Below are 15,680 nucleotides of genomic sequence, written 5' to 3' on the forward strand. Positions count from 1 at the left end.
GAGGTATTAAGCAGGAAAGGAGGAGAGATGGAGGATGGGGGAGAGAGCGGGCAGGAGCTGCCTGCAGATTGGTGAAAGGGAAAAGCGATGGGTGTGGGGTGAAAACAGGCACTGGATGGCACTGGCCAAACTGCTGACTTTTTCATTCTGCTTATCAGTCAGGACCTTTCCAGGCCTAAACTCTGGGGACCCTGACATATTACCCCTTATCGCCATAGAAACACCTTGATATACCATACCATCTTCCCCACAAAGACTTGGGCAAACACAGAAAAAGTTTCCAATATGCGGGCCGCGATTTAAGTATAGAAAAATGTCAAATGATGAACCTAAAATGCCAAAATATCAACTGCCGGTGCGAGATTAATCATGTACGGTCCGCATGTGTGTCTGTCTCAGCGCGTGTATTTTCAACATCGTGCATACGCCAACCTGTTTTGCCAACTGCGATGCGTATCTAAAAAGCACGCCGGATTGCATGAGAGCACAAACTAACGGGGGAAATGATCAAGATTGAAAATAAAACAGAAGAACTGTCTGTGGTGTTCGTGTAGCCTCGCAACTCGGCGTCTGTTTTCCTTTTGTTGGCGTCTGAACGGTGTGTATCGCAAATGGGCTACAGGACTGTTGCTCGCGAATTCAGTCGGTGTGAAAGTGCACACAACATGCTTTTAGTTGCCTGAGGTCAAAAGTGTTTAAGTTATTTATAACTTTACCTAACTGAAGTCATACTTTAAAGTCTGAAGCACATCAGCCCTGGGCTACAGACTGAGCAACCAGTTCAAAAGTTGCCTACTTCAAAATTTTGTTATACTACAGGAGGAATACGTAGAACCGCAGACAAGACAACACATCTGGTTTCTTTTGCAGTCTTTTGCACAGAATCGTCGCCAAATAGAATGTACCGCTAACTAAGCTAACCAGTTCTATTGTTTGCTCCCAAATAACAAGGTCTCAACTCGTCTCTGGGACCTCCTACAACCGCACGCTTGGTTCTGGTCATCCTCAGAATCAGCCCGGATTAGAGAGATGGCAGCATTCAAACTCTGGAACTATAATAGTTTTAAAATCCTTCTCAATAATGGAAATCAAGATTCAGGACACACTTGAGGATTTGAAAATAATAACAAGGTCTATGTAGTTTTTTCTGCCACATCAAGGAGCGTTCAGGCCTCACATGATCGCACAGGGGAGACAACTTGCAAAACAACTTGCTGTAAATCTGCCGATTCACACTCCGCTCAGGTAGGTGGCTCTGATGCACTTGCGTGTTGGTTTGCAAACCGACGCTGGATCCAAAAGAAGACTAACAAAAAGCTGAGGAATTTGGAGTGACTTTGGAATACTTTGACTGAGAGAAAGAAAACAAAGCAGAATGCTACATTTCCCGTTTTTAAGGACTTGTTCAGCCTTGTGATCCGTTAGTCCCTCTTACACTAGTATTTTCAAATCTTTTAGAATGTGGAAGTTTGAGATTATAGAGAAAAAAATCTGTGAAGATTCTCATTAAGTGTGAGGTGGATGGCAGTATTCTAGCTGACATTAGCTAAGGGAGCTACCGTAGAAGTTTTACTGCACTTGAAAGCATCAAAGCTCATTGGTAACTGTGAAAGTACAGATATAATCATACAGATTTTGAATTGTAATAACAAATATGTTCGTTTTTAATCTGGGCAATGTCAGTGATGCTGCAAGTGGTTTGGGAGGTTTACAAGTAGATCTGCTAACATTCATACTGCCAGATAATCTGGGCTGAGCCAAGATCCACCATGGATTTCTCTGCCGAACGACGGGAGAAGCGAATTTACCGATCAAAGGCCTAAAACTCTGTAGTCTGAGGCTGCACCCAACATTTTCTGTTTTTAAAGTCTTTAAGCACTTTTTTCTTTGTGCTTTGCTTCTTTTGTTTGTTTGACTCAGTACCGGTGCTGGCCTTTATGTTTACAGTTCATACTTTTTGCAACTCTGGTTGTACAGAAATACATCATGTGAAATAATGTCGCACTTCAAGGAGAGACTGATCTCCCAACACAAGCGAGCGGGCTCCCTTCGATGTGAAAGTTAGCTGTCAAGATGACACATAATCAATAATTCAAATGTCTTTACACGCTGAAGAATTACGCTTCCACATTTACATTTGGATTAAGGAAGAGATGCATTTTAACAAATAAGCAATGGAGAAAAACTCCGGGATAAAAAAATGCAATTACTTCCAGCAAATCATTCAATTGTGAAGAATGAAGTGAGTCGGGGTATCAATTGTAATTACATTTATCAGCGCTGGAAAAAATATTGCGAAGTCCCCCGCTGTTTGTGATTTTATTTCTGTTTTGCCTCGTGCATTGACGCTCATTCATGTGCAGGAAGTTCAGTTGATAACTTAATGGCCAAACCCCATATTAAATCACTAATATTAATTATATACACAGAAATATCAAAACATAGCATTCAAAAGCTCAAAAAAAAAGAAAAGAAGAAAAAAAGCAACCTCACTGACAAAGCAACACCTCCACAAGACTACACACACACACACACACTGGCAGAATCTGCAACATGCTGTAATGACAGTAATTACCTGTGGTCTCACATTAACATCTCCCTCCTGACTGTCTGACTGGCTCGGCTGGTGGAGGGATGCAAATCGCAGCACAAGTCTGATGTTGTGATTAGGACTAAATTACACATCATCACTCTGTTTCCACCAGTGTCAAGGGAGGCAGTGAAAGGGTGTGTGAGAAAGGGGGGGAGAGTGTGTGTGTGTGTAAGAGACAGAGAGAGAGAAAACGACAGACATTTAGAGAAAAAGGGAAAAGGACAAGGAGGTGCGATTGCAAAACGGGGAGGGGGGGGAGTAAAGTAGCATACCTGCTTAACATTTAGATTGGTTTTGTTGCACAAATATTTTAGCAGATGATGGGGGCTAAAAGGGGCAACAAAATGCATTTATAACCAAGTTTGGTGATACCACTTGTCCTTTCAGCTGTACGCTGCGCACTGCGAGTTGACTACTGCGGTGCCGGTGAAGGATTTGAGGCGTTCCAGCCGCTGAACCACTAGTTATCACCGTGATATATTCTATCAAAATAAGACTGAGCTGACCAGCCCACGCTCTTTATTGCCAATAGATACAAGATGAACTTTCTTTTCTTTTTTTTTTTTCTACTGAACTTATACATTTGAATGAACTGTCATGACGAAGAAAAAAAAAACAAAAAAAAAACCTGCAGACAGAAAAAAAAAGAGAGAATGATTGTGGGGACTTCAGCAGTTAATGGATTTTCCATCTTTTCTATTCTCCACAGAGCCCTGGACTGGTATCACATTGCACATTAGCGGTACAGGACAAAAGTGCATTTTCACTAAAACAGACCAAACCGTCCAAGGTCAAGGGATAAACATAATTCAAAGCTGACTTTCTTGGTAACGAGAGGAACGAGAAAATGGGTATAAAATCAGAAACAGATAACCGAGCTGTTGCTTCCACCGCCATCAGACCCGGCGAGCTGAATAAGAGCCATTACTCTGTTCCACTCAGCTCATCAGAGCACATCCTCTCATCAAATTAATGAACACATTTATTGTTAAACACGTTTTTATAAAACATTCATTCATTCTGTCTAATTAAAAGACCCAACAGGCCTGACATCACTTAAATATGCATACTTATCACTCGCATGGTCTGAATTAAAGATCGACAAGCGCGCGCGCGTGTGCGCGCGACGTTATGTGTGCACGTGCGAAGGCAAAAGAGAATGAGGCTTTCTAAGCAGGTCTTCTCACTCTAGACTTAATGGTGGTAATCATGGCGTGACCCAACATTAAGACAGCGTGTGCATGTGTTTATGTGTGTCCCACTCTCCCTAATGGTGACGATGATGACATGTTCTCCATTAGACTAGTCAGTGGGCCACAGCAGATCTAGCATATTAATGATGCTGATGATGGCTTCTTTAATTACCTTCGTCTGCTGCTGCATGGCCTGACTCCTTTCCCCGATTCATCACACACTCTCCTACGCATGCTGCTGGGTTGTTTATCAGCGGCTGCCATTAGTGAAATCCCCTATCTTGCATCTAGCCGGCGTGAGCGCAGCTACATTACAAGCCTTGGCAGAACTTTCTCAAGCACTTCTCGACTAGATGAAGTCACCCAATCTAAAGTGGTGGACACCAATAAATTGCGCTTTCATTAAAAAAGGCGATACGAACGGGCACAATAAACACGCCGCACACAAAACCGCCCGAAATGTGATGAATGCGAACATAATTCTATTTACACTCGCCCCGCTTTAACACTCTGCGAATGTGAACGTTTGACCCGTGAGGTATAGCCCTGGAAACACGGGACCATTCGGCCAATCACAGGAAGCCAGCTAGCAATCATCTACTCATCCACCCTCAGATTAACAGCCGGTTCGGAGGAGGCTGTGAGGTCACCTAGCGGAATCACTGATGAAAGAAGAGCGAGATAAAATGTGGGCACACTTCAATATTTCCTTATTTATTGCTGGTCATATCACGGTTGTGATATTGGAAGCCGTTATTGGACGGCGCAGATTTTCCTCGCATCACGAGGGGATGGTTGTAGGTGTTATTTTAATCTGTACAGGGAACTGCACCAAGTATTTCTAAACATGGATTAAAGGTCCAGAAAAAAAATGTATTACACCAAGTTCCATCAAAGCTACAGAGTAAAACTATTGCATTCTCCTTCTGGCAGCAAGAGCAATAACACAAACACTGTCAACACCGTTGATGAGTGCGACGTTTACTTACTTTTGTTTTCTTCATTTGGAAAACCAGAAATTTTTGTTGCACCCTTCCCATATTCTCTAACGGCCGGAGGCAGCAAATTCACAGAACCTCAATTACATTGGTAACTTCCCAAATACCTAACTGCTGTTAGGAACGCTCACTCCCCTCCTCACCTCTTGCAAACCAGTCACTGTCGTTAGATGTAACACACTGTATGTTGCCACCAGTATGTCAGCACAGCAATGTACATCACAGAGACATTAACCTGGCTCTGATTAGTTAATGAGCATTTTGTGAACATGTTTGACAAGGGCTTAAATGTAACAGACAATGGTTTATATATAAGTCTTGTGCTGTTGCTTTAATATAAATCCATCAGACATAACATTGTGACCACCTTGTTCATACTGTGTCACTGAGTGTCATTTCTATGGGGTGGGGGCTCCTCGTCTGGTCTAGGTGGGTGATTCATGTCTATCATATCTCATCTACAGGAATGCCAGGTCCATACATTTCCCAGCAGAACATTTCATTGTCATGAGATGCTCTGTGTTATTTACCTCTCCTCTTGGTGGTTTTAATGTTGTGGCTGATGGGTGTGATGGGTGGGCATGTTAAAAAGTCCAACTTCACAGCAATATTAAACATGTTTACAGCCCGACACAAAAAATTATTTTGGTTTCAATAGTGTATTTCGCTATTCAACTGTACGGGAGGTGAATTCTTCTTCTAATTCAATCGTTTATTTTTTATTAAGGTTTAAAACTGTACATAATTAAGGGCGTTCCCGCTTTGAGACAGGTAGCGGAGAGTAAGGAGGGCGGGTCTCAATGTTCAGGCTGCTTTAGCTCCGCCCCAACATGATCCCCATGTCCATATTTGGAGTATCCGAATGTGGGCGGAATAAAGCTTACCCAATATCGCGACCGCAGGCCCCACCCACTTCGGGCTTCATTGTCAAGGTTCAGAATCCAATGGGTGACAACACGGTGTAACATCAAACTGTACCCAGTCTTTAACATAACAATAATATAATTCTGGAGATTGACAAAGCGCGTCAAGATTATTGAACAAAAGATGGAAAGTCAACTTCCAGTCCAGTACAATGCCTTTGTTAGCACTTTATGTAGAGCTGTCTTAGTTGTGTGTTGTTCTGTCCTGACTGAGCATAGTCTTATGCAGCACCCCCATATTTAAGTATGTATGTATGTGTGTGTGTGTTTTTTTCTTTTTTTTACCATCTCAGTTTTGGAAAAAAAGCCATAATTAGATGTTCAATGGATTTATATATAATAATTATATATAATAAGTATCATGGTCAAACCTTACATTTCCCCTGAGACGCAAACATTTTTATGAGATGTGAGTAATCTTATAAAATAAGAGAATAGAGTTTTGTGCCAAAGTGTTGAATTGAAAAAGAGCTTTTTTTTTATTTTATCATTAATCATATCAGTTTAAGTTAATTACCATTAATTCTTCTGTTCTGAGACTGATAATGGCATTGAATAACGTGATACTACTACGATATTTTGAAATCACTGGAGAGGAATGAAGCAGAGAAATACTTGCAGCTAAAGCCAGTAGATGTTAACCTTGGATAATTACAATAACAGCATTTCTGCTGTAAGTAATTAAGACACTCATTCAGTAAAAGAAATCATTGCCACTCTTTTTTTTTTTTTTCCAGTGACCAAGGACTGATATGGATCTCCCATGGAAAAACCAACAAAGTAAACACATATTTTGAACACTAGCAGCAGAACATTTTAGTAATCCAATAGTTTATCCATAAAACTAAACTAAACGTGCCAGAGAGGAGACAGAGATAACCTTGCATTTCACATGTTCTCTCATCCTCTTCCTTCCTTTGTGAAAGTAAACTTGTGTTGCCATGTCTTGCTTCCATGAACCTCCGCACACAGGACTGAGTCATAGTTAATGAGTTCATGCATCTGCTTCGCTGCTCAGGACCGAGGAGTTTTCTTTGACAAAGAAAAACACTGTGTGACAGCGAAGAAGGACAACGAATAAGTTATAGAGACAAGGTGACAGAAAAACGTGGTTAGCAGGACTGCTCGATTGTCCGTTCCATCTCTCGAATGAATTACGGCGCTGTAGTTTAATGAGCTGTGCGGGATGGTGATGGGACGCACACGCACGCGCGCGCTGAGCAAACACAAAGTCCATTCTATGGTTTAACAGTCAGACAATTGGACCACTTCTCTTTATCCATCAACTAAACAAATGAGCTTCATTTGTCTGTCCTCATTTCACCGTCATCATACCTGAGTGTGTGTGTGTGTGTGTGTGTGAAAATTGTGATCTAGTGCAGGTCATTCTAAGCTAATTAGGCCAGGCCCGAGGCTTCTATCATGCATAATGAGTGGCATCGGTGAACAGCAATGACTGGCTCCAACGGCCGAGATTAAAAATATTACACGCTCGTGTTTGCAAGGTGGACACGCAAAGCCACATTACAAATAAAAGCTCACTTAAGACGCCGAAAGTCGGTTCCAACAGAGCTATTTTGGGCTGTTTGAGACGTAAACAAGAAATGCAATACGTCACAATCCAAAAAAGGTCCACTCAACACATGGTGCTAGAAAACAAACAGATAAAATGATACAAGAGAAAGAGAAGTCATTCAATGTTGTTCTTTTTTTCTATTTACATATGCACCGATCAGCCACAACATTAAAACCAGGAGAAATAAATAGCAGTGAAACACTTGTGACAATACAATGTACTGGACAGCTTTTGGTATTATTCTGGTATTCATGTGGATGTTACTTAGACATGTAGCATCCACCTAGACCAGACAAGGAACCCTCACCTCATAGCATTTACACTCCTTGAAGGCTGACACAGACACACACACAAAACTGTTTAGAAACAACCAAAAAAACATGAAAAACAACAAAGGGTGTTGACCTGGTCTCCAGATTCGCTAGATCCAAACTGATTAAATATCTTTGGGATGGTCCACAGAGACCCCTCCCCTCAACCCATATGACCCAAAGACCCCCACTAACAACATTTTGTTACCAGACACCCTAAGAAGGACCACGTCCATTCTCCGATGAGTCACAACTGTTTTGGAGGCGCAAAACCAACAAAATATCAGGGAGGTGGTCATAATGTTATGCCCGATAACATCATTACTTACCCAAACATAATTACCTAACAAACAATGTTAGGCAAACCAACCCCCAAGGAAGCATTAGCAAGCGTATTTCTGTTTTGCCCCCCTCCGTGTCCAACTACTGTACCGTGTCTCTGAGCTTTTTTTCTTTTCTCCAATCCTACGTCTTTATCAAAGGATATTAACCAGGGGCCAGGCTCGTCTCTCTAATCACCAGGCCTTTCCCCCACTGACTCGGAGTGATTAAAATCGACTGTCTAATTGTATTTCTATAGAATGACATCAATAGTTGTAAAGATTTTTAGGCAATTAAAAAAAAAAAAAAAAAAAAAGTTTATAAGCCTGAAAATACGCTCGTAAACTTTGCCGAAAACTTCTCTGCAAATTCTCATTAAAACTGTTTGAAATCTTTCGCTTCATGCTAAAAGAAGCTGAGGTAAACACTCTAATGACTGTGATGTTGTGTGAGTGCGCGTGTGTGTGTGCGCACAGTAGAGTGAGGGGTGATATGATCAGTCAAAAAAAATAAAAATTAAAAAAAAAAACACACACAGCTGACTTGCATTTGAACTGGACTCATGCAGAGGGACAGGGCCGAGTGAAGTGTGCGTGTGTGTGTCTGTGTGTGCGTGCGTGACGGCTGGCACGCATGCAGGCACAAAACAAACTGCCAGATAACATGCAAATACTTTTCCCCGAACCAGAAAAGGGACTCGAAAAACAAAACACAAACAAGACAGCATGAAACACCTCACACACACACTCTCTCTGCAGCACACAGCGTGCATACAAAGACGTACACACAGAGAAAGAGAGAGCTATCCGGGGTTCAGCTTCTGTGCACCAAGGCAATTTGTAATATAGATTTCCTCTATAGGCCACTGTAGTGTACCATTTACCATTTGAAACCCTTTGATTTTTTTCACCAGTGGATAATTCATCTTCTGTTGGTCAATAACAGAGATTGGGACCTAATGAAGGAGTCATAGTCACGACGGCCATCACGCTGGCGTTTAAACACTGTTTGGAGTCAAATTCATCGAAACGCTCATCTGCTGTCGACGTGATGGAGGGCGGCGGGGATGCGGAAGGGGAGAGTTTACTGTACACGTGCAGGAGCCGGCCGGTGAACGCACAGAAACACAAACTCTCCCCCAAACTGTTTATTAGCGTCACATTGATCGATGAAATCACTTAAAACAATCAGATTAGATGCGGTTCAAACGCTGTGTCTATGCAATACTACGTACTGGGCCTTTATAGTTACAGCTAAAGAAAAACCAGAGAGGACGTCTCTTAGTGATGTTGTTTCGAAGTTTCTAAATGAGCGTAGTTTGTTAACCCTTCGACGATTTACATTCTGCCATTCACCTTCACCAGTTTAGTATCGCTGCCTATCACGGATGGACTCTAACCCAGAAGGCTCTCGCTTTGATTCATCATTGCCAACCGCCGCACCACTGTGCCGCCCAATTTTAAAGTCTCTCAAAAGATTTTTGATGATTGGGCTCGAGTTTTTTTTTTTTTTTTAGACCGGGAGGAGAAGAAAGGAGCATCGGTGAGGTGTTTATGTACTGACCCTGACACCGTTTATGTATTGATCCTTTCTCTTTCTTTTCTTTTGAATATAATTAAGTGCTCCCACATTGTTTATCCTGTTGTTCTGAGTGTTTTTTTGTTGGTGTGTTTTGATACTCTTATATGCATCTTTCTTTTTTCTTTTTTAGGGGTCACCTGGAAGAATAGTTGATATGCAATGTATCAGCTGATGGGGGCCGCATTAATAAATCTAACGTGTGTGGCTCATTGTGCCAACCTTGTCTTTATTATAAGCCTGTAACAGATTCTCTACGAGGATGATAATATTTCTTTTGTCCAAAATACGAAACTTTTTCTTTAAAAACCAGAAAACTTTCCGAGAAACGCCTATGAACAGTGAAAATGTTATACGTGGTAATGACTAATTAAAGCATCAAGCTGGAGCTGAGCGAAACTATTATTCCATTTTCTGACTGACCGTACGTCAGACGACCGACAAATCCGCTCGTCGTGACCGTGACGTTGACTTTAACCCGCATCCACTCCAAAATTCACATTTCAGCCACTGGTGCATGGAGTATCAAAGAACCAGACCTCCGCTTTATTCTCGATAATTTATACACCAGCTATTGTCATGTCTACTTGCCAGACTCCGATTTGACAGACCTCTGACAAACTCCGACATGCCACGCACACATTTTTGATCACAGACAGCAGAGAAAAAAGGGCCGTCCGTACGCACGCAGCGAAGGCAGAGATGAAAGGATTTTTCCAACAGTCGTGAAATAGATGAAGAATCCGTCGTGAGCTCCGGCTTAGCTACTGACTGACCAATCAACAGGCCTTAGCCGGCGTGGCCCTGGGCAATCACAATTGTCAAACTCGGGTGCGCCAAACAGAAAAAAAAAAAAAAAAAATAAGAGCGGTGCCGTGTGGGTTGCATTATTCACAAGGACAGAGCGAGAATAAAAGGAGTAAGGTGAAGTAAAGTGGGTGAAAGAGAAAGAAACGAGGAGAGGAGGAGACGGAGAAACACGTGAGGGGGTTAGAGAGAGCAGAGAAAGAGATCGGGGGGGAAAAGAAGAGAGACAAATGCAAAAAAGAAAAAAAAAAAAACGAGATCTCAGAGAGCGGCGCGGTGCACGGCGGCTCGAGACTGAATTCAAAGTTTGTCAAATCTAAATGAACATCACTTCCCCGCACTGGCTTTACCCTTAATTATCCATTCTGCCTTTGTACGGCGGCGGCTCAGCTCTGACAACCGTTCTCCCCTGAGACTCCCCCCGCTCGCTCCGAGCCAGAACATTAGGGAATATCAGAGAATATTACACCCAGGAATTAACGCTTCCAAATCACCTCGCGAGGTTTAGGTCCCGCACACAGCCCTCCCTCTCTTGGACAAGATAATCCGGGCTCTAGCACCGGATATATGCCACTAATCATCCAAGAAAAAAAAGAAAAAGGTGCAGGGAAGGAAAGGTAAGGGAAGACCTTGGAGGGTAGGAGAGGAAAGGAGAGGCTTCAAATTATTTGCCAGAGCTACAGTGTGTCACTCAGGTCTGCTGTGTATTTATTTACCTGCTCCTGTGCATCCTGCTTCTCTCTTTCTGCCTTGACGCTCTGATCGACAGCCTGCTGAAGGCTCTTCCTGAGCTCTGTCACCTCCTTCTCCATCCTCACAGCCATTGACCTGCACTCGCAAACACAAACAACTGAACTTGTTATCGCTCCACAATAAGGCAGTCTCCGGGTGTCATAAACTTCCTCTCGAATTCGCGCGTGTGCGTGAATTTAAAAGGACGTTCCGCCTTTAAACGTGTGCACCTCCGTTAATGTCGCCGAGAGGAAGCCCAACTCAACAATTAAGCTCACTGAGAATCCAGATGCGCGTCAAGTGTTTAACGTAGGCCCGTGAAAGTGTGCGCTGCGAGTGTGTGCGTGTGTGTGTGTGTGTGTGGCAGCCGAGTTAAGGGAATGTGAAAGGGGATCAATATGGAGGGGTCTATTCCTGCCACGCAACCGTGCGCCTGTGTGTGCGCCGGCCGGTTCGTGTGTGCGGCCGCGCGCGCGAGCGGGTCCGTGCGCGCCGGCTGCCCCGGCTACAGCGGAATCAATACGACAAATGATTACCATTTCCACAAACCTCCCTCCACAGCATCGCTTCGGCCACTCTCGAGCCTCGACACCCCCCACCTCCACACACATCCACAGACTGAAACAAACCTCTCCCACTCTTGACCCCCTTTACCTGTTAAAGCCAAAATAAAAAATGGGACATTGCAAGTTTATGAATGGTAAAAGTGTTTGGGCCTTTTTACGGGGGGAAAAGTTTCGGGACCGTGATCTGAAGTCGGCGCGTTATGGATTTCGCAGTTAAAAAAAAGAATGCAAGGGAGGACAGCAAGGTCAATAACTGTCTATTAGTTTTTATTGGCATTTGCATTAAATTGACTCGCCCCAAAAAAAAAAGAGAGAAAAATCATAAACAAGGTCCAAAATTCAGTGTTTACTTATCAAAATCATATCAAATTTGTTATAAATTTATTTTATGCTTCGGACTTGACTTAATCAATTAGTCTGTCAATTATAAAACAAAAAAAACAAAATAAAATTAATTGCAATTTTGTTTCTTTTTATTGCTATTTACACACATTCTACATTATGTGTTTTGAAGAGATTTGGAAGGTTTCAAAAAGATGCACATCAACCCAGCCTGAGTGACATTATTACAATCATATTTTATTCTGACTTTATGGGCAACAGTTTGTGAATCATTTATTTCTCTGATCAATTGTTAATCGTGGTTTTTACCGTTTCCGAGAAGAACCAAAGCACCTTTCTTCAGATTGTGTGTTTTGTCTTCTCAACGACCCAAAATACAAAGATTCAAGTCACTATGACTGAAATCTGATATTTAAGGATGTGATCTGATCCGATTTGGTTGTTTTTGGCCTCAGCTGAAAATGAATTAAATGAAAGAATAAGTAAATCTGATAAAACTTCTTTTTTTTTTTTTTTAGCAGATTAATTCATAGATTATTGCTCCACTTGCCTTACTTCAGCATTTATTAGATAGCGAGCAGCAGCGAGTTGACAGAAATTCAAGAGCAAGAGATGGCTGACACCTCTAGGCCACCAGTAGATCATACTGTACGTTTTTTCCTTTTAATAAAAATGAATTGCACAAAAAGGTATTCATCATCATATTAAATGAAAAAGTCAATCTTGGTGATTATGAAGGCAGAACCGGCGAGAGCGTGGCAACTTTAATTAATTTTTTACTGCCAAATGATTAGAAGAACGTAAAAAGTAATGTGTAAATCCTAATATAAGTAATCTAAATAAATCATAGCTGTCTGCGCGCAGATTCATTGACCAGATTTCGCAGCAGCAACTTTAAAAAACTGATGCTAATAGAGCAACTCGGCGGTAGTAAAAGCTGGAGCAGAAGCCGGAAAGCCAAAACAAAAAGGGAAAAGAAAACGCTTGATAGATTGGTCCGTGGAGAGAACATATGATAGGATGAACAGAGTGGGAGAGAGAAAGGAAAGAAAGAGAGAGAGGAGGCATCCTGTGGAGAAAGGAGGGGATTTCCCACAGCACAGATGGAAGCCATTAGCATGGTGTTGTTGCTTAAAAACCTTTCATGTCTTTGCAGTTATTAGATAATACTGGGTTAACAGTAAACAGCATGATTCTGCAAATGGAAGTAATATGCAGACACAGCGATTGTTTTACCATCCCAGTACCTAAAATTGGTTTAAATGTCATAAAATGTAATAATTCAGAATGTAACCTATAAAGTCTCCGCACTGAGTTTTAAATTGTCGGTTGACGATGAAAATGTTCCATGGCTCGACTTAACCGAGAAACTCCCTGAGACCGCTGCGACCACAGCTATGTGCGCACACGCGGACGCGCGAACGCGCACGCACAAACACACACGCACACACACACACTCTGCTGGGTGATGCATGCTTGCTGATGTCATCACCGCAGCTCTGGCGGTGACACACACAAGGGTCAACCAGGGGTCTCACCTCTGAACTCTGAACTCCGCGAACCCGACATCTGTTTACTCGCCGTGTCTCGTTAATGCACGTTTGGCCGTTTCTGTCGGGGTGGAATTGAGCGGCAGACGCAAACGGCGCGAGTCATGTCGTTTTTTTATTTATTTATTTGTTTTTCATGAACGCACGATAGAGCAAAGAAGTTGCTTTGCAGACTCTGTATAAGCGCTGAGAGTTTAGGGCTGCTCTGTCAGTCGAAAAGCCTACTGTACACCGCACGTTTAAAAAAAAAAAAAAAAAAGTCTAAATGTTTTTGATTACCGAGCTTACACGGGCGACGATGGGAAATGGGATAAGAGAGGAAGCTTCTTCCCCCTTCTTTTCCCTCTCTCCCCTCTTACCTTATTTTCTCCTCTGCTAGCTTTCCTTCACTCAGGCACCCCTCCATCCGCCTCGCCTCCTCTGCACGAGCTGCCAACTCCTCCACTGAGCAGGAGAGAGGGGAGAGAGGAGGTGGTGGGGGGGGGGGAGACAGAGGGAAGAAAAGTGTGAGATAAAGAGCAACAGTTCACTTCAGACACTCTCGGTTAAGATTCATTAGAGATCCCGGCCAAATTCGAATGACAGAACAGGGCCATCTGCTTTAATATGTAGTTAATAAAAACCCCCTCAGACGGCTCCTGGGACGGGCCTTATTTAGTTGCGTTCAAAGACTCAAATATGCAACGTGATTTTCACCTCTTCCAGCTCGGCGAGGTCAACCCGGCCGTCCGCCGGACGCGCACGCGCGCGCGCCGAGTCGATTATTGATTCTCGTCGAGTTGCCCCACGAGTGGGAAAAACATGAACCGCGAGTCACCTTCAAAGCGAGACGGAGGGAACCCGCGCCACAGAAGAGGCGCCCGGCGCCTTTCAGAGGCGGACAGAGGGAAAGGGATGCGCACGTTTGCGCCGCTTCCACTTGGACGGTGGGGAAGCAGCCCTTTTGTTGGGAGACAAAAGGAGTGCTCCCTGATTTTGTCAATAGATGGCACTCTTTACCTTGAGCAGGCCACTTGAGCGCATACCCCTGACTGCAGCCCTTCAATCACGCTCCCTTTTCAGCCGCCTCCTCCGACTACATGCAATAAAACCCCATTGTCCTACACTTAGTAGTTTAGCGCATTGAGCAGATGCATAATAACCCACTAGTCAGGTTTCTTGGTCAGGTTTGCTTTGCAGAACCCTCTCCAGTTTGAATTTTAAATTTAAGATCTTGCCTTCTTCCCCTCTTTTTTTTTTTTTTTTGTGTGTGTTGTGTGTGCTGTTTTGTGAGTCAATGTTTCTTCAAAGCTCTTAAAACCTTTTCACTAAATTCAGTATTCATTGAATATAACATAAACTGTCAGCCATCGGTGGCCAAGGCTAGTGAATATTGAGAAGGTGTGTGCACTGAATATGAAGAGGTGCGTGCGCTCCCGAAGTGCGCGCGCGCTGAATATTTACAGGACGGACCTTGACTTTGTGTGTGCGCGGACGTGTATTCGAAATGCGCGGAAACAGGAAGAAGAGAAATGTTTAGAGCATTTCTGCGGTCCCCCCTCTAAGGCCACGCGCCGTGCTGTGATCGCGGCGGCGGGGCCGAGCGAACGGGAAGGACGCTAAAAAACCAACACCACAACAGAAACAGAAAACGAAAATCCACATTTAATAAAGCCATGATTAATTTATGGTTTTGTGGCGTCGAAACTGTTTAAATTGAAGCCCTAGGAAAATTGAGGCTGCAGCTGTAATTGCTAAATATTTAATGGCGCACAAACACTTTTTATTTTTGTGTCTGCGTGCGTGCGGGTGCCCTACCTTGGCGGTGTTGCTGCACCCCCAAGGTGAAAGTTTGCCATGAATCTCAATAATCGATAAAGCAGAGATGTGAAAAAGTTGAGATGGGGATCAGATTCATATTCAGGGCGTTAGTTTTGAGGTGACCTCAGTGACACCTCCCACCAGGGGAGGCCACAGAGAGAGCAATTAGCGGCGCGGACTGACCGTTTACACAAACTCTCCTATTTGCAAGATACACACGCAGCTTAAACACACACACACACACACACACACACAAAAAAAATAAAGCGAAAACACAGTCTGCTCGATTATTTAAAACTTTTAGAAACATGAAAATGGACACAAAGTCGGCGCGCGCACGCTCGGTAACTGTAGACGCGTACGTAAGACGTGGGGTGTGTTTAGCTTTAG

General features: G+C 43.2%; 1 protein-coding gene across 1 annotated transcript in view; it reads right to left on the reverse strand.

Moving 5' to 3' along the window:
* Window positions 1–15,680, reverse strand: part of LOC125024372 (trichohyalin-like) — a 99,108-nt gene that overhangs the window by 13,645 nt on the left and 69,783 nt on the right. The window contains exons 20-21 of the mRNA XM_047612093.1: window positions 13,850–13,934; window positions 11,017–11,128 (exon numbers count right to left, since the gene is read on the reverse strand). Of these exons, the coding sequence (XP_047468049.1) occupies window positions 11,017–11,128; window positions 13,850–13,934 (197 nt within the window). The remainder of the gene's footprint in view (window positions 1–11,016; window positions 11,129–13,849; window positions 13,935–15,680) is intronic.

This window comes from Mugil cephalus, chromosome 18 (genome assembly GCF_022458985.1).
Source record: "Mugil cephalus isolate CIBA_MC_2020 chromosome 18, CIBA_Mcephalus_1.1, whole genome shotgun sequence".
NCBI lineage: Eukaryota > Metazoa > Chordata > Actinopteri > Mugiliformes > Mugilidae > Mugil > Mugil cephalus.